This window comes from Anabrus simplex, chromosome 2 (assembly GCF_040414725.1).
Source record: "Anabrus simplex isolate iqAnaSimp1 chromosome 2, ASM4041472v1, whole genome shotgun sequence".
Lineage (NCBI taxonomy): Eukaryota > Metazoa > Arthropoda > Insecta > Orthoptera > Tettigoniidae > Anabrus > Anabrus simplex.
Genome location: NC_090266.1, coordinates 654,622,028 through 654,643,657, shown reverse-complemented (window position 1 = coordinate 654,643,657; position 21,630 = coordinate 654,622,028). Strand labels below are relative to the sequence as shown.

Below are 21,630 nucleotides of genomic sequence, written 5' to 3'. Positions count from 1 at the left end.
TATACCATACAGTTGAAGTATGAGCATTGCAAATATGCCAGCGAGTCTCAGGTTCCATACTCGGGGAATCTGAGAAGATCGTAGTCTACACTCGGTGACCGCTGTACATTCTGCATGCCGGCAACTATCAGTCACCATCCTGAAATAGTTCTTTTCAATTTTCTCTCCAGTCATTTGTTATAGCTATTGAGTGTAAATAGTGTTGAACAGTGTAGTGTAATTTTGTGTAATGTGGTGACAAAATTGTGATGAATGAACTCGTGGATTACTCGCTGCCCTCTTCAATGGCAAGTTATAGGCCTACGTGGTGAGTACATTTTTCTATTTTATTTCAGGAAAATGTGATATTTGAGTGAATGTGTCTGTATTATATGGAGTATATGATACTTTTTTTGTTTGTGGGTTACGTATTTCAACGTTGAATTAATGTAAGCAACACAAATAATACTCCGAATCGAAGTAAACATGAAATGGCACATATGCAATTTTTGCACTGACACTGGATGAATTGAAAAATCGTTTTAATGGTAAATAATAGCGCAATTCACACCGCAACGTATAATTTTATGCTAATTTTAACATAATATAATATTTAAGCGGGTGTAGGTTTGCAAAAACTATTTCTTTTTTAAAGAAAAATTTTACTGAAAATGATTCCCCACTATGCAGGAAGTCCTCGTTTATGACCTCCCCACTTAACGGGTTAAGCTAATCACCCCACTGATAAGTTAAAAATTGAGGCTTCTACAAAAAAATGTACATACGAATGAAAAAACTCAGCATTGAAGTACCAAACAGTCAACTGGTAACTCAGCACTTAAAATGTTAAGGGGAGAGAAGATTTACTGAATCATCGAAAGAGCAATATCCCAGGATGTCTAGGCTAAGTAATAACAGTATTTTCTCTAACAGTACAGTTCTGTGGGGCTGATTTAATGTCAGATAGTGCTAAGAATTTTTATGGTCATTTTGCAAGATTGTAATTTACTTGCTGGAAAAGAAGCTTGAGCACAATGTTCTCTAGTCTTTTCATACTGACGAAGCAAAAGCGGATGGGAGGCCTTGGGTAAGAATGGTTACAGTGGTGGGCCATGCCACGTTGTTAGGACAAGACAGGTTGACTTAAATACATATATATAGGTAAGTCAAATATATTTGTGCATGTATTAGTCATTTTCATTCATGCAAAGCTTCCTATCCCCTTTTAGATTCGTGAATTTGGATGGAGCGGTTGACAGGATTAAATCTTTCCAGTTTTCATTTTCTTCAAAGTCACTAGCCAATATGAAATTAGGAGCTTCATCCTCACTATACAGTTTCTCATGCATTGTGAAATACGGTACCACAATGCATTGAAGCCTACCTACAGAAGTGCTAATACAATGGCAGTGAACAGCAATTATGGTATTTGGCAAATGAGTGCGAAGGTCACTCGAACCCTTAGCTTCTAACGGATTGCCCCTGACATCGGGCGACTGGGCAAGTAACTATACACTTTCCCGACAACTGCCAGATAGCATGAAGATCAAACTTCTCCAGCAGTCTACAACAGCAAAGCACAGAAAAGCCAAACAACACATGGCTGGCTACAACAGTCCACAGGCCATGTGGCACTGCTTGCCGGTCATTCACGTTGCCATAGGTTTTCATCAGTGGGATGTAATCGATAACATAGTAGGCAAGATCATGTGCGTTTCCTGGCAAATGTCCTGAACATGACAGATTAAGTACTTTTGTTTCAGCCCATGGCCTGTAACGAAGTTGTTCACCCTAGTCCAACCTTCTAGTACCCATAACATATTTTTTTTTTTTTTTTTTTTTTTTACAGAGGAGAGAACAAGACATGCAAGAAGGATAAAAACTCATAAGCTTCCTTACACCAAGCAACCACATCAACTAATATTAAGGAATTAAGTAACTCCTAAGAGGTAATTTCATTTCCAGACTACTTTTCCTCTGCTCTCCACCAAAAGCTTGACCACCAGAAACATTGGAAGATTATGTAATGATTTTTTCTTATTATGTATTTCTACTTTAAAATCCTCCATTTCACCCATGTTTATAAACTCGAAGTTTTCCTTTTGACTCTAATGCCAGCTTCTGTGCACTGTACAGACTTGCATGTTTATTTGACGTAGGTACAGAATAATAATCTGTACATTTTGAAGTAGGCTTCCTCAAAATCTGAAAATAATGTATTGGCTAAGTTGTATGTTATTGTACTTTATCTTGACAGCTGCATTGTATTAAAATGATGAGTCTATAAATTTCCCCTGTTCTGGGCAAAAGCAACCATTTAAAACTCCTAAGTCAGCAAGGGGTTAATAGTTAGAAAAATCCATGAACAAATTAATGCCAATATAAGAAATTGTTAATATTAAGGTGGTATGAAAAAAAAACTAGGTTTACTGTCCGAGACTCATCTCAATTTAACATGCGTAGGTACAAATTTATTTGCAGTCATTCACTTGTGAAACACCGAAATTCAAAATAAAGAATATCAACAATTATAATTTTAATATACATTTTTCTACATTAAATCAAACTGGATGTGACAAAATATAGAACATTTCAGCTTACTTCAGTAAGTCCACCATTCACCACACTATAATTCACATGTTGGTCACTTTGTTATACTGCAAGGCAATAATTCTGGTTCTTTTCTTCAAACATTAGCAGTAAAAGCAAATCATTTTCAACATGAATTAACAATTTAAACACACTGGCCCAACTGCAAAGACAAGATTTCATATCTCAAATGCTGATTCAAGAACATCACATTTGAGCGGTTTAAATTGAAACAAGCTGTTTTGTGTAAACTTTCACCTTTTATTGTGCAGCAATATACTGAGAAATTTACAGTCATACACATAATCAAGTGAATTTAAAAAAAAGTGCAAATATTTTAATTGTTAACAGTTCCCCTTCATTTGATGGTGAAAGAAGCAAATTAGTTGACATTATGGAAAAATTAAACTAATGCACAATGCTCTAATTTTCTTCACAACTGCAGTTCTTTTACAGTTTGTCAACCTTCATGTACTGTCAGCTTAGGTTTGCTGTAGGTCTAATCTACATTCATATCCTTTTATTTCTCAAAAGAAAACTTACATTGCTCAGCAATGTGGCATTTAAATGTGAAATTATTTTGTTTCTTGAAATACATCACGGTGTGATATCTTTACAACAGGTGGTGGCATAAAGTAGCAATTATGAACAATAATAAGGACCAATTTCTCCACATGTTAACCTTGTACCACTGATTTTATTAATCATTTAACTGAATAATAATTAAAGAATTTGTATTTAATACAGTTGCTTAGAAAATAAGATTAATGGATAATAAATAAGGGCATGTGTAATCTCTTATCTAGTTATGTACTTCTGAACAAACTGTGATGAAACCAGCCTTTCCAAAAGACAGAAGAGACTAAAGATTACCTTAACAGTATTAAGTAGCCTACATCAATACAGAAACTTTTGCACCCATGGTCTTAATGCCCATTAACAACACTGCAATACCACCTGTTGCTTAATAGCACATTACTTGTCTCTCCAAGAAATGTTGAGTTTTGGTTAACACATTACCTTAAACAGTAAAACATGATTCTTATTGAAATCCTAATAAATTACTGCATTGTTATTACATTACAGAGTCATAATAAAATACTAAGATTTACTGTAATTCCCTACCATTTCCCTTCACACCACTTGTTTAAAATGTTTATTTTAGAGCAAACCTCCAGATTATTAATAACATTGCAAATTTCCTACTCTCATTTTCATGTACCTCACCAATTTTATTAAATACCTACTTTAAAGGCTTTAAACCACTTAATACATTGTTTAAATAGGTCTCCAAGAAGATAAGGATAGTATACATCAGACCAATTTTTTACCAAAACAGGAAGTTGAATGAAAGAGACTAAATTATACCAAGTCTAATTCTTGTCTTTGCAACCAGGTTCATGAGAACGAATGGCTTTCACTGGTAATGGATATTATGCCTTAAGCCTAAAATTATTGCAAAGACCTCTCTTTCAAACACAACATATGAAGTACTCTGAGGAGAAAATTGCCATTGCTATTCAGTTCCAAGCACCCATTATTTAAAATTCATTATGTTGGTAGGAGAGAGTGTCAAATCAAAAAGCCATTGCAGCTGCATTTTGAGTCGTACATTCACCCACAGTCATCCTGTACATGGCCATTTCCGAGATGCCATGGTAGTGTACGAAGGCCGCAGCTATCACCAACACGTGAAAGATCTGATGACTCTGAAACTAAAACAGACGCACTATATTAGTACAACAGAATAACATATATTTTAGAAGTAACAAAGGTTGGATGCACTACTCTGAATATTTTCATTTTGCACAACATGCTGAAAGATGCTCAGATATCCCTTAATTTTAAAATAGCAGTATAGTTTTTCTTGGAGGACTGTACCTGTAAATATCATCAATTTCACGTGCATGTCCATATTTTACACCCTTTTTTAATATCTGGACCAATTAAATGTTAGTGTTGATTTTTATATTAATAATTGTTCAAGACTGAAGACCCATACATAGACTACACACAGTACTGAATGATTCCACTGTATGTGTGTTAGTTTTGACTAAGTGTGTTTATAACTTCTGAAGATTCATGGTCCTACTTGACCTTTTAATAAGAAATTTTATTTCACTTCAAGATTGCTATGTCCTCCTTAGATTTGACCTTGTCAAAAAAGAACGAGAAGCAGCTGAAGATGATCAGTTTAGTGGTCGAAACTAGCCCTAAATGGATAAATGACAATCAGTTTATGTCAATGTACTGGTTAGGTGGATAATAAATCTGTTTAATAAGAAATAAAACTCTCATATTCCATGTAATGTTAAACAATTGAAATCTCTTCCGGGAATTTGTAAATATTTTTGACGTTTGGTGGGCAGATATTCATAATAATATAATGTTATTGGCTTTACGTCCCACTAACTACTCTTTAAGGTTTTCGGAGATGCCGAGGTGCCGGAATTTTGTCCCGCAGGAGTTCTTACATGCCAGTAAATCTACCGACACAAAGCTGATGCATTTGAGCACCTTCTAATATCACCGGGCTGAGCCAGGATCGAACCTGCCAAGTTGGGGTCAGAAGGCCAGAGCCTCAACCGTCTGAGCCACTCAGCCCGGCAGCAGATATTCAGAGTTGTTAGAGCCTTTTCAAGAGCTTTCAACAGAAAGGAGGTGTAGAATGGAAGAGGAAGGAAGAACACAATGAGGCTTTCCAGAAGTTGAAATACTGGTTTAATGAAGCAGTTATGTTGAGATATCCCGTGCCAGATCATGAATTTATACTCATGACTGATGGTTCTTAGAAGAGAGTTGCTGGACGTTGTCAGAGAAGATAATGGCAATCTAGGTATTGTTTCCTTGGCAAATCATGGGCTCAGTTTAGCAGAGAAACTATACACTATCAAAGAGATTGAATTTTTAGCAATCATGTATTCATTAAGTAAGTTTAGAATATATGTCTTGGGTAATAAGTTCGAGATATGGACTGATCATCAGGCCTTGGAATTCTTAAACACATACAAATTAACTAGTAACAGAATGACTTGTTGGATTTTAGCAGTAAGTGAATATGATTTTAACATAAGTCATTTTAAAGGGAAAGCTAATGTGTATGCTGACTTTCTCAGCAGGTATCTCCCTAAGGAGGAAGATACAGTCTCTTTAGAGTTTCAAAGATCTGGAACATCAAACTGAATGAACTGGAGATCACAATTATCTTTTCAGCTGTACGTTGCCCACAAAGCAATATTGTTGACAGGACAATACGTGAAATAGGACGTATACTTAGGGCCTATGTGCGCAACAAACAGCTCGCGATTCTCACAGCTGGGTGATGTCGAACGGTGTAACATCACATTACATAAGTCCAAAGCTAATGTGCTCCTAAGTCTGGAATGGGACAGAAGGAGGGTTAGCTGTCTTGGCAACCAGCTGTAAATACTGCTAACGCCGAGTGTCGAGCGGCGGTAAATAATTCGACCCCCCATAGGGGCCAATGGCTTCAGGCGGATGAGCCCCTCTGGGTGGAGTGATGGTCTCCTCAGTGTAGGAAATGACACTGGAACCCATCTGTGTTTTTGGCCCAACGGCAGAACAGACGGAGGAACCTCCATTTTGTGGTTCTCAACGGCTGTGGAGGCACATAAGATCATGCCAGACGGATTGGCTGTGAAGGCGCAACTCAATGGTATTTCGAGTCCGCGGCAGTCCGTTGCAATCGTGGTACTAGAAACTGCACGTCTCATTTCATTTGTGCCACAGGGTAAAGTTCAGAGATCATAGTGTGTGGGTCACTTCCTTGCAAGCTGCGATCCACCTTAAACAAAATCCTGCTTGTCGCACTTTTTCCCACTGTCACGCCCTTCAACTCAAGTCCAACGGCGATGAGATAAGGATGGTGGAGGCAGGTTTATGGGTTGAAACTGGAAGCCTTTAGTTCGGACCTGCACATTGGCAGCAGATGTGCGATGGTCGTCTGCAGATGTGTGATGGTCGTCTTTCCAAGACCCCGTGACTACTCAGGAATTCGGTCCTGCACGTGTGTTTGGGCAGGCCTATTTAAGATCACCGCTGCCCACCCTGAATGGGGAAAGCCCTAGAAACTGTGGCTAAACTTCGGTAGTCACACACTCAGCCGGCTGGGAGGCCGGAACCAGCTGGTCACCCCTTATGTGGTCAAAAAACTACGATTACCAAAACTTTGATTATAGGAGTCTGGAATGTTCGAACCCTACTTGATTTGAAAGAGAATAACTGACCTGAGAGAAGAACAGCGCTTGTCACCCCTGAGCTTGGACAAATGAACACCGATATCGCTGCCGTAAATGAAACCAGACTGTCCAGCGAACGTAAACTTACAGAGTTCAGCTCAGGTTACACAATCTTCTGGAAGGGAAAATATGAGGGAGAACACCGCATTCATGGTGTTGAATTTGCTGTGAAGACCACATTGGTGAATGATTATCAGCAAACTCCAACCGCTGTCAATGAAAGAATTATGACTCTCCGAATCCCACTCTCTGGAGCTAACTTCATTCATTCGTTCATTCACTCATTCATTCATTCATTCATTCATTCATTCAGTGGAGGATCTCTGCATATGCTCCCACCTTGGATGCTGATGTAGAAGCTAAGACCAATTCTACAACCTGCTGAGCACTACCATCAGCAAAGTACCACCAAGAGACAAGCTCTTACTACTTGGCGATTTCAACGCCAGAGTTAGTAAAGATCACCAATTATGGAGCAACGTGATCGGAAAACATGGACTTGGCAACTGTAATGCCAATGGTCTGCTGCTCCTTGGTTTATGTGCTGAACATGAACTCTCTACGATTAATACTCAGTTCCGCCTGCCTAATCGTTACAAGACAACTTGGATGCATCCTCGCTCAAAGCACTGGCACATCCTTGACTAAGTCATCACCAGGCAATGTGATAAAAAAGATGTCCTTGTTACAAGGACCACAAGAAACATCGATGATTGCTGGACAGATCATAAGGTCCTATTTTGCCGGCTGAGAATCTTAATCTGTCGCAAACCAAAAAGATCCATCCACAAACTGCCCAGAAAGAAATTCAATACTTCTAAACTTCAAATTGAATCCACTGCTACAGATTACTGTAATCCAATCTCAAACAAACTGGCTAGTCATCTAGTCAGCAGTGAGAGTACAAATCAGGAGTGGTCCACACTTCAGCAAGTCATCAGTGAGTCAGCCAAGGAAACAATTGGTTTTATGAGGAAAAAACGACAAGACTGGTTTGATGAATATAATGAAGAGATTGTCTGATCAATGCCAAATGGGAAGCCCATCTATCCTACCCTCAAGATCCGTCTTCCAATGTGAAGAAATCACATTTCTTGAAACTTAAAGGAAAATGCCAGGCACAAATTAGGGAAATGAAGAATAACTGGTGGCAACAAAAGCTGAAGAACTGCAAAGACTATCTGATGCCCATGACCAGCTAAACTTCCATCTCCATCACTTTAATAACGGAGAAATTGTAGAGCGTTCGAAGGAACATTTCTCTGCGCTTCTAAATCGTGTCTCCAATGTCACTGAGGACTTTCTTCGTAATGTCCCTCAGCAGCCCCAACAACCATGGATGACAGTTTCACCTACATACAGAGATTTCATCAAAGCACTCAATCAACTAAAACCAAGAAGGCTCCTGGTCCTGATAACATCCCTCTGGAACTGATACAAAATGGAGGTATACCCTAGAAGACTAGATTTTTCACACTCATCCTCTCAATTTGGGTAACTCAAGAAGTACCTGACGACTTGAATAATGCTACCATCATCACTATCTTCAAGGCGATCGTAGTGTATTTGAGAACTACCGCGGTATATCGCTTTCGTCAATTGCAAGTAAAATTTTCGCAAGAATTCTATTAAACCGGCTCCAAGCTATCTCAGAGAGGATTTTGCCTGAGTCTCAATGTAGTTTCCAAACCTCCGGAGGCACAACAGACATGATCTTCTGTGCTAGACAGCAACAGCAGCCTCTGTATTTAGTTTCCTATGATCTGGAAAAGCCTTTGATTCAGTACTAAGATCTATGTGGATGTCCTGAATGTTATGTGGAATTGGTTCAAGCTCTTCATGATGGCATGTCTGGACAGGTTCTTCATGGTAACTCAGTATCAGGTTCGTTCCCAACCACTCATGGATTGAAACTAGGCTGTGCGATTGTTCCAACACTCTTTGAACTGTACATGGCTGCCATGCTGCATGAATCATCTGCAAACAACTTAGGCATGGAGATTCAATTTTGTTTTGATGGAGGCCTTTTCAATTTGGCAAGACTTTGCTCACAAAGCGGGGTGACAGAACTGCAGTATGCCGATGACACCGCATCTCCTGCCCTAACACCTGCAGAACTACAATAGTCAGTTAACTGCTTTAAAAGTGCATGTGATCGCTTCGGTCTTGTCGTTAATGAAAAAAAAAAAAGCGAAGGTACTTGCATAACCTGCCCAGGATTAACTCTTCCTGAGTTCAGTATCTCCATTTAGACAACACTGGAGCAGGTTGATCACTTTTCATATCTTGGAAGCATCTTTTCTAAACGGTGTACCTGTGAACAAGAAGTTGACAAAAGAATTGGGGCTGCTCATGCAGCATTCGGACGGTTAATGCACACAGTCTTCATGAATAAAGACCTAAAACTGCATACCAAACTCATGGTGACCAAAGCTGTTGTCATTTCCACGCTACTGTATGGCTGTGAAACTTGCAACATTACCGCCATGATATAAAAAAACTTGAGCGCTTCTACAAACAAAAAAATGAAATACATCTTGAATAGTAAGTGGGAGGACTGTGCGACCAACACTGCAGTTCTCGACAAAGCACAGCTAAATAGCAGAGGCAACAATCATCGCTCATCAACTGAGATGGTTAGGCAATGTTCACCGCATGAGTGATACCAGGCTTCCCTGCCAAATTCTTTATGGTGAACTTTGATATGGCAGTAGACCTCGTGGAGCCCCTCTTAAGTGTTTTAAGGACCAGCTGAAACACATCATGAAGGCAACTGGTATTAATGTACAGACAAGGGAAGAATATGCTGTGGACCATTCACTGTGGCGTAACACTACATCCACCTCTGTCAACTTGTTCGAAAGAGAATGCTGCAGACATTAAGAGGCCAAGCGACAAGCAAGAAAGCTCCGTCAATAACAACCCTGCCCTCCTCCATCCATTCAGTGTGATATGTGTGGGCGTATGTTTTGTGCCAAGATTGGTCTGTTCAGTCATCGCAAACACATCCATAAACTGAGTTGAACTGCTCACTTTATGCAGGAAGAAGTTATATATACTCGGATCGAGTTACCGCTGCCGACTATATCCACTGACAAAAGTCATGGGGCGAGGTTGTCTCAAGTCATGGACAGATACATTCCTGAGTTCTGATGTCCCCTCAGAATATTATCTGATCATGGCAGTCAGTTTATTTCAAAGATCTGGAATACCAAACTGAATGAACTGGAGTTCAAAGCTATTTTTTCAGCTGTACGTTGCCCACAAAGCAATATGGTTGAGAGGACGATGGGTGAAATAGGACGTATATTTAGGGCCTATGTGCACGACAAAAACAGCTCATTTTACAAAGGAAAAATTAAGTGTATTCTCCTAATTCAATACATCATATATTCCATCATTAGATGGAGTAATCAAATTCAAACATGTTTTGACTCGTTTGAGCCATCTTCAGTGAGGAACTGGGGGGGAGGGATACCCCTGCAATCATCAGCAGAAGCAGGACTCTAAGTTGTTCTTATTAAATCAAGGATATTCCACTATAATTAAATCTGCTTACTCATTAAAAGACAAGAAAGGAAATATCTTATCTCGAAGTGCCAGATAGCAGGAATCGTGTCTCTTCTCAGCTGGAAGTCATCTGTCAATATTTCAGATTCTCTTTGGGAATCAACATCTATATCATCTGATGGCCAAGCAAGCATCAATTTTTGGTAATAAAACAAAGTCTCTCATAGTGTATTAGCACTGCCAGTGGCCTCCACGGTATGCACTGGCCGTGCGTCTTGGTAGGTGTGCTAGGTACCAACTGAGGAGCCCAACCTAGCACACGGAAGCAAAACGCTGGCAACCAGGAATGAGTTAGCTTGGAAAATTTATAATGTCCAATAACGGACCATTTATATTGGTATTATTGCTTTAAAGCCAGATGAGGCATTTCACTTCACACAATGAAAGGCAAAACGGAAAGTGTGGATGAAAAAACCGCCGATGACTGGCTTCCAATTCTCCATGAAATTCTTAAAAGGTACAAGACCAAAGATGTCTACAACCCTGATGGATCTGCACTTTTCTATAATTTATTACCCTACAGGATTCTTGCAAGCGTGGAAAACGCAGTAAAGAAAGACTAACCATTCTTTTGTGCTCCAACATGGATGGTAGTGATAAACTGAAACGGTTTATTATCGGCAAGTCAGTCAATATGAAAATAATCACTTGTAATTAAGTAAGTCAGCCAACCCGCGAGCATTTAAAGGCATGCATAACATTCTGTGCATGTATGAAGCGAACAGAAAAGCATGGATGACACCGACTCTTTTTAAGCAGTGGCTTCAAGCATTCAAGAATAGGAATGAAAAACAGAAAAGTCGTTCTTTTTATAAACCATTGCCCTGCTCATCCAAATGTTGAACTACAGAATATTCAGTTGGTACTCCTACCACCAAATTGTACCAGTGTGCTACTACCACTTGATCAGGGCATATTTAAACTCCTTAAACACCGCTTTCGTAGCATAATGGTCAACTTAATGTGTAGGCTTGAGGTAAAACGAGTACCGAAATGGAATGTACTGGAAGCTATCTGAGGTATCGCAGTGTCGTGAGAAACCATATCTCCTGCTGCAATTTCTGCATGTTTCAGACATGCTGGCTTCTGACGAAGTGAAACAGAAAGCAAAATTATTGAGGAGGAACTTCCTTATCTCGAAGTGCAAGATGGCGGGAATTGTGTCTCTTCCCAGCTGGAAGTCACCTGTCAATTTGATTATTAGGTAAAAGCTGACGAAGGTGTGCCTGTGTGTGGGGATCTGAATGAGAGTGAAATTCTTGAACTCGTTGAACCTACTAACTCGCTTGATGAATCTGACGAGAGCGAGGAGGACGGGAACATCGCAGACGTACCAACATAGTCTGCAGTCACGAGTGCTTTAGATGTTTTAAGAACATTTTATGCAGTAAATGACACATCACTAGACGATTTGGTGGCTATCCAGCGAGTGGAGAATTTTGTGATAAGGAACACAAGACTGAAGCAAGCGACTTTGTACTCCTTCCTGAAACCTCTGTAAGGTAACTACTGTATTCAAATTTAGTGTTGTGAATGGAAACTTTAAATGCAAATGTAATAGTTTTAACATTCATTTTGTACGGTGAAACATTTTTAATCACTGCACTTTTCACCAGTTTTGGTAAGTGGTCCCTTGTTTGAATTATGCTGGTGTATTTTATTTTGTATAATAGAGAGTTGTGTATTAAAACTCAATTCATATTCTGTCGATCAAAGACTTTGCCAGGCATGCTGAGATTGCTAGGAATGTAAACAACAAAAATGGCTTCATGACCGGGGGATGTTGCATGTAATTTAAATGCTAAAGTATGAAGCACATCTCTGCCTTTATTCATGGAGCTCCGTAGAGTACCACAATAAAATGAATAATACAGAAGCATACGAGAAGATAGAAGAGAAATTTCTCTAGGAAGTGGACAGTTTTTATATTTATTACCGTACGATAAACTATAAGTAAACACCATCCGTAATATTCGATTTATGACAATCTTTGCATATTATTATTAGTAGCGAATTCTCCCAATACTGGAGGATGTTAAGCAAATAACACTATCAATATTATTGAATTCCTAATATGTTTTCATGCAATAAGATATGAATTTCCATTGCACTGCCATCATTTTCTATTCAAATCATGTGCAAAAATGCAATATAACATAACCTCTGCAAATGATGTTAAGATAGTAAATACATTACAAAAATTATGTAGAAGAATATCACGATCTATTTTCCATGTAAATTAGCCTTACTCCACGTATCTCTTCCCTCGAAGAATATATTACACTGCTAGTCCAAGAACCACAACTGCTGGTTGACTTTCCTCTACATTAACACAAAATTCTATCAAACCTTACCAAATCTTTCCAAATCTTGTCAAACCTTCAGCAATGTTGAACAGTCATTGACAAGATTTGAAATTTTTCTGGTGAAGAATTGATCTGAAAGAAAAATGCGACTGTGTACAACAGGCATTTTTAGCCATGTGTTTCTTAAGGCTACATTTAAATTGATGATGATGATGCTTCTTGTTTAAAGGGGCCTGACATCTAGTTCACCAGCCCCTAATGGTGCGAAATGAGACGAAATGGAATGACAAATTAAAAGTCCAAAATCCTCCACTGAACAGAATTCAAAACGTGAGGACAAAGAATGAATGGATGGATATGAATTTAAAACAATCAGTGGATCTGACCCGCAATGTCTCGCATTCACAGAAACTGGAGATAGGCGGGCAATAATTCCATTGTGGAGATTTATCTCCCGTATGCAGTTATCAGACTGTGCCTCTTATAAGGGCTTCTGATAAGTTCACCTGCATACACCCCAGCGTCTGATGAGTCGCGTGTCAGACCTAAGATGAAACTCTGGTTAATAGAGCAAACGCCTGAAAAGCCTTACACAGCCTTACACAGAAACTGACGTGAAGCAATAATATTACTAATACTGAATCGATAATGCTTTTAGTCTAAAGGGGTTCAAAATCCAAGTCATCGGCCCCTCATGATGGTACTTATCGCTAGGAAAGTTGAATCATGGTATTTGGTCATGTTGCAGTATAATCAAAAGTAGCATAGACTCGAGGCATTCTACACAGTATGGTACTACTCACAGGTAATGAAATTCACACATGGAATATAGACCAACGGTGTTTCGCACATTGCAGCGCCATTTACAGGCAACGCAAACCTATGGTGTTCATCACATACGTGTACCAACCACAGGGACCCGCACTATCCCGTGGTGTTCCTCATGTAGTGGGTACTAATCGTAGGCAACCCAGAACCATTGTGTCGCTCCTAAAGTGGTACTAATCACAGGTACTGTAGAAGCTGGCAACGCACTGTGTTACTACTAATCACAAACCTATTTGGTATCTAACATAGTGGTACTACGCGCAATTAAAAGCGATTCATGGTGTCCCCCGCGTGGTGGTACTAATCACAAGTAGTTTCACGGTTCTAAAACAATCATCCCTTGGTTGCCCCTTTTAGTCACCTCTTACGACATGCAGGGGATAATGTGGGTGTATTCTTCATCTGCATCCCCCACCCACAGGGGGTTGTGTGTTTGGTCCACGAGAGGTATTTTATTTTCCTCCAAGCTGGTTAGGACCCCCCCCATCTGCCACCTGGGATGTGCCACGAGGGAGAGTCACCTCTCCCCCTCCTACGCCAGCGTAGTAGGTTCATGGACATTTAAAATGAACACGATTGATCACCCATATCGATTTCTCACTACGTCCACCACCCGCACTAGCGAGCTATCGATTGTTAATCCCCGTTGACAGGTGAAAAGAAATATTCAAACCCTAAACGAGAGAGAACATTCTTTCATAATTCTTCTTCTTCTTCTTCTTCTTCTTCTTCTTCTTCTTCTTCTTCTTCTTCTTCTTCTTCTTCTTCTTCTTCTTCTTCTTCTTCTTCTTCTTCTTCTTCTTCTTCTTCTTCTTCTTCTTCTTCTTCTTCTTCTTCTTCTTCTTCTTCTTCTCCTCCTCCTCCTCCTCCTCCTCCTCCTCCTCCTCCTCCTCCTCCTCCTCCTCCTCCTCCTCCTCCTCCTCCTCCTTCATAAATGCGTCAATAACGTGACTGATAGCTTTCGTTAGCTTGGATATTAGTAATAACTATGTAATTGGCCTTACGTACCACTATCTTAACCGGTTTTCAGAGACGCCAAGGTGCCAAAATTTAGGCCTGCAGGAGTTCTTTTACATACCAGTAAATCCACAGAAACGAGGCTGACATATTTCAGAACCTTCAAATACCACCAGACTGAGCTAGGATCAAACCTACCAAGTTGGGGTTGGAAGGCCAGCGCCTCAACCGCCTGAGCCACCCAGCCCGACAGTTGATAGTAAATAAATAAAAATGTGATGCATCTCAAGATATGACAGTATGCATCACTGATTTCAGAGATTAGTTTATTACCAATTTGAGTAAAATTTCAGAAAGGCTGTTCCCTCATAAATTTATAGCGAAAATAACATTATTTGGCCGGGATGTACGATATGTTTCCATGATACTTGCATGGTGAGGTATTTGGTTTTTTGTGCATCTTTTCTGAAATTTAGGGGAAAAACTGGTACCGTCAAACGGGGCGATTTCGGACAGTAGGGTAGATTTGCCATATTTTGTTGCATAGCAACGAGCCGCTGGTGCTTTGCACTTCCGCGCACGTTTTAGTTTGACCTTGAGGTTATGTTTCCCGCGTTCTGTGCTTTTTATTACGAATCGACTTCATACTGTGGAAAATTTCCCGTGTGCACTGGCAATGTTGAAATTTCATGCATTATCATTAAGTGGATACTTTCGATTATCGCGGTCGGAAGGAAAGCATTATAACTACGGTTTTTGTGAGTTCAACTGACTGAAGTGTTTATAAACGGTTGCTGTGGAATTTTGGTGTAATTGAGTGAAAAATAGTGTTTTACGCACATTTTACTGAAAACTGAAAGCAGTCTGGGCGATTTCGGACAATGCCTAGAAATTTTCAGAGGCAGAAAGAAGCTGCTTTGAGGGGTAATTACGAACCAAAATTATTACAAAAAGCCGTACGTGATATTAAAAGTGGCAAGTTGTCTTATAGGAAAGCATTTTATTTCTATGGTAGGCCTATGCCTTGGTCCACCCTACAAAATAAAGTGCGGAATGTACATCCTAAAAATGGGAAGACAACCAATGCTAAATGAGGAAGAAGGAAATGCTCAAGGAAGCTCGTCACCCTCCGGCCATGCTCCAACCCAACACAACCTGCTACTTCTCGCCGCTGCCGCAAATGAAATGTTCTTCCTGGGAGGTGGATTTTTGGCCGTGACTTCCACAGAGATGAAAGCAGTGCAGAAACAGGTGATGACCCTGGCAGCAGCAGTGAAAATAAATGCGATGAAGCACACAATGAATGTAATGACGTTCTGGTGTTGCAAGAAGAGGCTTTCCTTGTTGCAGATTATAAATACAAGTTGAGGAACAAAGAGCATACAGGCAGTATTTTGGCCTGGCCTGAAATATTCGTTCAAGGCACGTGGATGTCAAATCTTGCGCCCATATAAAAACAGCAGAAAAGTGTTTGTGTTCCCTAACATCCCTGCTGAGGATATAATAGCTAAAGAACAAATTTCGAAAATACTTCCAGTCCATGTTGAGAAGAGAGGGATTTTTATTTATTTTCAAAGAAAACGTATTTTAGATTTATAGGCTGTGCCAACTACATGTTCACTGTATCGACCATTTTTTTGCTCTGAGATTTGTATTGTTTGTAAGAAAAATTATTAAGATTTCTCAGTAAGACCTCTGTACAGTTTATAACTATTAATATTTCAATTTAGACTGTAAAACTTTACATTTACCTTGTCAGAAAAGAAAGATCGATCAGTAACACATTACATTTATCATTACAATGATTTTAAGCAGCTAGTTATATTTGGACACCCTCAGAACACTTTAAATATCACAAAACTAAAGCAAAAGAACGAGGAATTGAATAAAGGACTATTTATGTCCGAAATCACCTAATACATTTTGAAACTTCAGACAGCGGTTTAAAATGCATGTGCGTCCGAAATCACCCCGAAGTACGGGGTGAATTCGGACACTACATTTTGTTTTCTCAGGGAAACCTGTGTTGGCGTATATTTTTCGTTTGTAGGGTATTGCATTAATTGGATATATTCCTCATTATTAGGATGATAAACAATACAATTTAAGATCCCCTTCGCGAGTTAAGACAACCTCAAAACCGTCCTAAATCACCCCGTTTGACGGTATAAGGACAATCCGCTATAGCAAGTGAATTTTTCACAATTTTAAATTCTCACTATAGCGGACTTCTATTGTACATATTTTTCATTATTTATATGTGAATACTAAATACTGGACATATCTGAAGTTTAGGAACATGTGACTTCTCATCCTTCAACGTGCTGAACACATTAGAACTAACTCTTGTTGAACACACCCGTAGCTGAAACTCAGAACTAAATTATTTTGCTCAAAGCACTTGCCTTGCTGAACTGATTTTAAGGTTAAATACCAATTTGCCACCGATACCTCTAATGTACTCTCCCCCTGGCTAGCTCCACTAGCCCTCAATTTCCTTCTCCTTAAAACATCAGCCCCCATTCTTCTAAAACTTCTGCCCTTCCTTCTCTTCCTCCTGGCCTACCAAACGCATCCCGTACTCTGTCTGATGGAGACGTTTGAGGACGATTTCTTTAATATATAATGCTACTGCTATTTGCTTTACGTCACACCGACAGATATGTCTTATGGCGACAATGGGATAGGAAAGGCCTAGGAATTGGAAGGAAGCGACCGTGGCCTTAATTAAGGTACAGCCCCGGCATTTGCCTGGTGTGAAAATGGGAAACCACGGAAAACCATCTTCAGAGCTGCCAACAGTGGGGCTCGAGCCCACTATCTTCCGATTACTGGATACTGGCCGCACTTAAGCGACTGCAGCTATCGAGCTCGGTAATATATAATGCAGAATCTCGAACAATGAAAGCCACAGACCATGTGAGGACTGACACTTTTGACATGTTGGCGTACAGAAAAATGTTGCAGATCTCTTAGATGGAAAAACGTATGAATACACAAATTATTTAAGGAAAATAGAAAAACTTATCAATCTGCTACCATAGAATATTCCAATTTTTTGGAATGGTGATAAAATCAGGTTGCAACTCCGAAAATCGTGCTGTTTTGGAAAAAGATTACAGGGAAGAGATCTAAAGGAAGATATGATGTTGGAGCCATTACTGAGAACACCGGAAGTCTGAAAAACTAAGACAATATCGATTGGACCACAGATAAGCTGCCAAACTTTCCATCATATAGAAACTAGTTGACGATTAGTAGGTATGAAATAATACAATATATTAAAAATGATAACTGAAAATTTCTATTTTATATGCATGTTATTTTCTCTACCTTAATACCTTTTGAAATTCAAGCTTCAAGAACCATACAGTTCTGAATTCTACTTACCCAAATATCACATTTGCCGGGAAAAAATCTCTCTGGTACCCTCAATGCATAAAACATAGCTCCAAGAATATAGAGACAGCCCATAAGTATGAGCCACCCAAGAGATGCCCGCGATATGGCATTGAACCAGCCTTCTGAAATCGCATAATGGACAGCAGGTATAACGCCACTCAGCCCAAACCCCATGAACACACCTGAAAAAAAGAAATAGTTATTCTGTAAGTATATGGAGAGAGAGAGAGAGAGAGAGAGAGAGAGAGAGAACGCGCGTGCACGACTGTCTCACCCTGCAACAGGGCGCAAGCATGAGAGAAAGTATGAAACAAGACTATGATTACACTGTAATATGTTATTGGTTTTACGTTCCACCAAATACTTTCATGGTTTTTTGAGACATCGAGGTGTTAGAATTTTGACTCGCAGTTACATAGGGCGGAGGAGTCCTTATAGAAGGGAAATGGGCCCTTGGTGGAGGAAATACCACTGAAACCCCACATCAGCTGTAGCGTTTGTACTCCAGAGGAGCGGCTACAAAAGGCGTCTGTTCTCCATGTTAGGAGCGGCCTACAAGTTTCGGCTGGCAGTAGCTCTAAAATGCCTTTGGGAGTGGCGAACCCATCGTAATAAAAGCCTATATGATGACAAGTGTACTTAAGTCTCGGAAAATGCTAGGGCGTTCCCCCACAAGCGACGTGCAAAACGCTAGGGCGTTCCCCACAAGAGACGTGCAATTCTTGTGATGCTGGGAGAAATGTGAGAAATGGGCAACCAGCAACCAAATACATCAAGATAGCGACCATCAATGTAGTGACACTGACAGGGGAAGTGGAAGAAATTGTAGATTTTATGGTTGACAAAGATATAGCATTGCTGGGAATCAGCGAGACCAAATGGAAAGGAAAAGGTGAGAGGAAACTAAAGAAAGGATACACCTTATACTATAGTGGAGGAAGAGAAGCCAAAAATGGTGTAGGTCTCAATTAGAAAAGACCTAAAGGAATACCTAGAATTGGTGGAAAACATAAATGACAGGTTAATTAAGGTCAGACTGAGACTTGAAACTGGTGTTACAGATATAATTCAAGGGTATGCTCCACAAACAGGAAATACAGATACGGATCTAGAGGAATACCTTGAATATCTGGAAGACCACATACAGGACAAACAGGTTGTGATCATAGGAGACATGAATGCCCAAGTAGGTCAGGAAAGAAAAGGAGATGAAGAGAATATATGTCCATTTGGATATGGGTAGAGAAACAATGCTGGAGATATTCTGGTAGACTTTTGTAGAAGAAATGAGCTGATTATTGGTAACACATGGTTACAAAAGAAAAACAGAAGATAAGATATAGTTGGGATAACAAAATCAAAACTCTGATAGATTACATTTTGGTCGAGAAAGGTAACAGGAAAATGTTGGTAGACGTAACAGCCCTCCCAAGTGAATCTTTCGAAGGAGATCACAGAGTTGTGATAGCTAAGTTAAAGATGGGAAAGATACTAAAGATGACAGATTAGGCACAGAAAGCTAAGAATGTGGAAATTGCAGGAAAAGGAAATAAATGAAGAGTTCCAGACACACATTAAAACGAGTATACCTAAGGAAGATATCGGAAGGGTCGAAGAAGAATGGGCATACTTTAAAACAGTCATGGTCGAGGCTGCAGAAAAGACCTGCGGAAGAGTATCAGGAAGGAAGAAAGATCAAGAAACGCTCTGGTAGAATGACAGGGTAAAAGATATAGTTAAAAGGAAGAAACAAGCTTGGAAAGATGGCTGAGAAACAGAACAACAGAATGCAAAACAGAATACAGGCACTGCAAGAAGGAGTGCTCCAAGGTGGTTCAAGAAGAGAAGAGAAAAAGAAATGCTGGCAAACATTCACTGAATCTCTGCAAGAACATACAACCAGGGGAAAATAACAAAGATGTTATTACAGTGAGTTAAAAAGAAGAAAAACCCAGGTGCTAACCTACATTAAAAATGAACAGGAGGAAGTGATGACAAAGAAGCAGGACATATTGCAGAGGTGCGGAAAATACTTTGAACAGCTTTACAACGTGCAAAATACCTCGGTACAAGGAGAAATCAAAGAACCAGATTTAGTGCAGGTGGAAGATAAGGAAAACAAGGTGTCAATGGCAGAGATTCAGTGGGCCACTAAAAGAATGAAATGAGGCAAGGTAGCTGGAATTGATGAGGTCACCATAGAAATGATAATAGCAGCAGGAGATGTTGGTCTACAGTGGTTGTATAGACTCTTCAGAGTGATATGGAGAGAAAAGACTGTTCTAAAAGAGTGGACAAAAGGGGTCATTATACCAATTTTCAAGAAAGGAGACAGGAAGCAATGTGAAAATTACAGAGGAGTGACACTGATACCTCATACAGCTAAGATCCTTGAAAGAATCTTGGATAGACAAATAAGAGACAGAGTAGAGGAAAAATTGGCAGATCACCAGTATGGATTCGGAAGAGGCAGGTCCACATTTGACCCAATATTTACATTGCGTCAAATGATGGAAAGGTATTGGGAATATGGAAAGGACATGGTAGTGATATTTCTAGATACTGAAATGGCATATGACAGTGTCCCAAGGAATTTGGTATGGAAAACATTGACAGAGGCACAGATTAGGAATGAAACAATGCAGATGGTAATAGCATTGTATAAAAATTGCGAAAGTTGTGTTAGAACCAAAGTGGATCAAACTGAATGGTTCAGAGTTGAGACAGGCTTAATGAATGGTTCAGAGTTGAGACAGGCTTAAGACAGGGAAGTGTAATGTCACCCTTAATCTTCATTATGATCGTGGCTAGAATTCTGGTTCAGAGTTGAGACAGGCTTAAGACAGGGAAGTGTAATGTCACCCTTAATCTTCATTATGATCATGGATAGAATTCTACATAATATCAAGGAGAAGAAGATGGACGAGCAAATAAAGTCTATGCTCTTTGCTGATGACGTAGTTTGGGGAGATAATGAAGAGGAAGTACAGACAAATTGATTTATGGAATGAGGAGATAATAAATTTTGGAATGAAGATTAGTACTGCAAAAAGAAAGACTTTGGTCATGACAAGAGGTAACAGAAAATCCAGGGGAGTGATAAAAATAGGAAATGAACCTCTTGAAGTAGTGAAAATTTTTTAATATTTGGGCAGCGTGATATCACAAGATGGAAATTTGGATGGAGAAATTGATTTCAGAATACAGCAGCCTGCAAGTTTCTACCAGTGTGTGAAACATTGTATGGAACAAAGATGTGCCAATGAAGTGCAAGAAGGTTTTATACTTGGCCTATTACAAACCTATACTGACCTATGCTCCAGCAGCCTGGACGTTAATTAAGCGGAACCAAAGTAAGATACAAGCAGCTGAAATGAGGTTCTTGAGGAGCATACAGGGAAAGACAAGACGAGATAGAATACGAAATGAGGAAATAAGGAGAAGCGTGGGAGTGTGTAAACTTCAAGAAGAGATTGAAAGCTAAAATGGTTTGGACACATGATGAGAACGCCAGGAGAGAGAATACCAAAGAGAACATTCATGGATAGAGAGACTGGAAAGAGGCCTAGGGGACATCCGAGAATGAGATGGAGGAGATCTGTTGTGGACTGTATTGCAAATAGAGGAGTCGATAGCAATAAAGTACTAAAAGAGAAATGGTGGAAAGATCGAGTAAGGTGGAGGGCTTTGGTACACTACCCTATCCAGAGAGAATCTGGAAAAGGGAATGGATGAAGAAG

The 21,630-nt window shown here is 39.7% G+C and overlaps 1 protein-coding gene across 5 annotated transcripts in view; it reads right to left on the bottom strand.

Annotated features, from left to right (window-relative positions):
- Positions 1–2,428: 2,428 nt before the first annotated feature.
- The window catches only part of AdipoR (adiponectin receptor), a 229,473-nt gene continuing 210,271 nt past the window's right edge, over positions 2,429–21,630 (bottom strand). For all 5 annotated transcript variants that reach the window (XM_067141149.2, XM_067141148.2, XM_067141150.2 and 2 more), the window contains 2 exons: positions 17,879–18,072; positions 2,429–4,283 (listed from right to left, as the gene is read on the bottom strand). In XM_067141149.2, the coding sequence (XP_066997250.2) occupies positions 4,146–4,283; positions 17,879–18,072 (332 nt within the window). In that variant the 3' untranslated portion in view covers positions 2,429–4,145. The remainder of the gene's footprint in view (positions 4,284–17,878; positions 18,073–21,630) is intronic.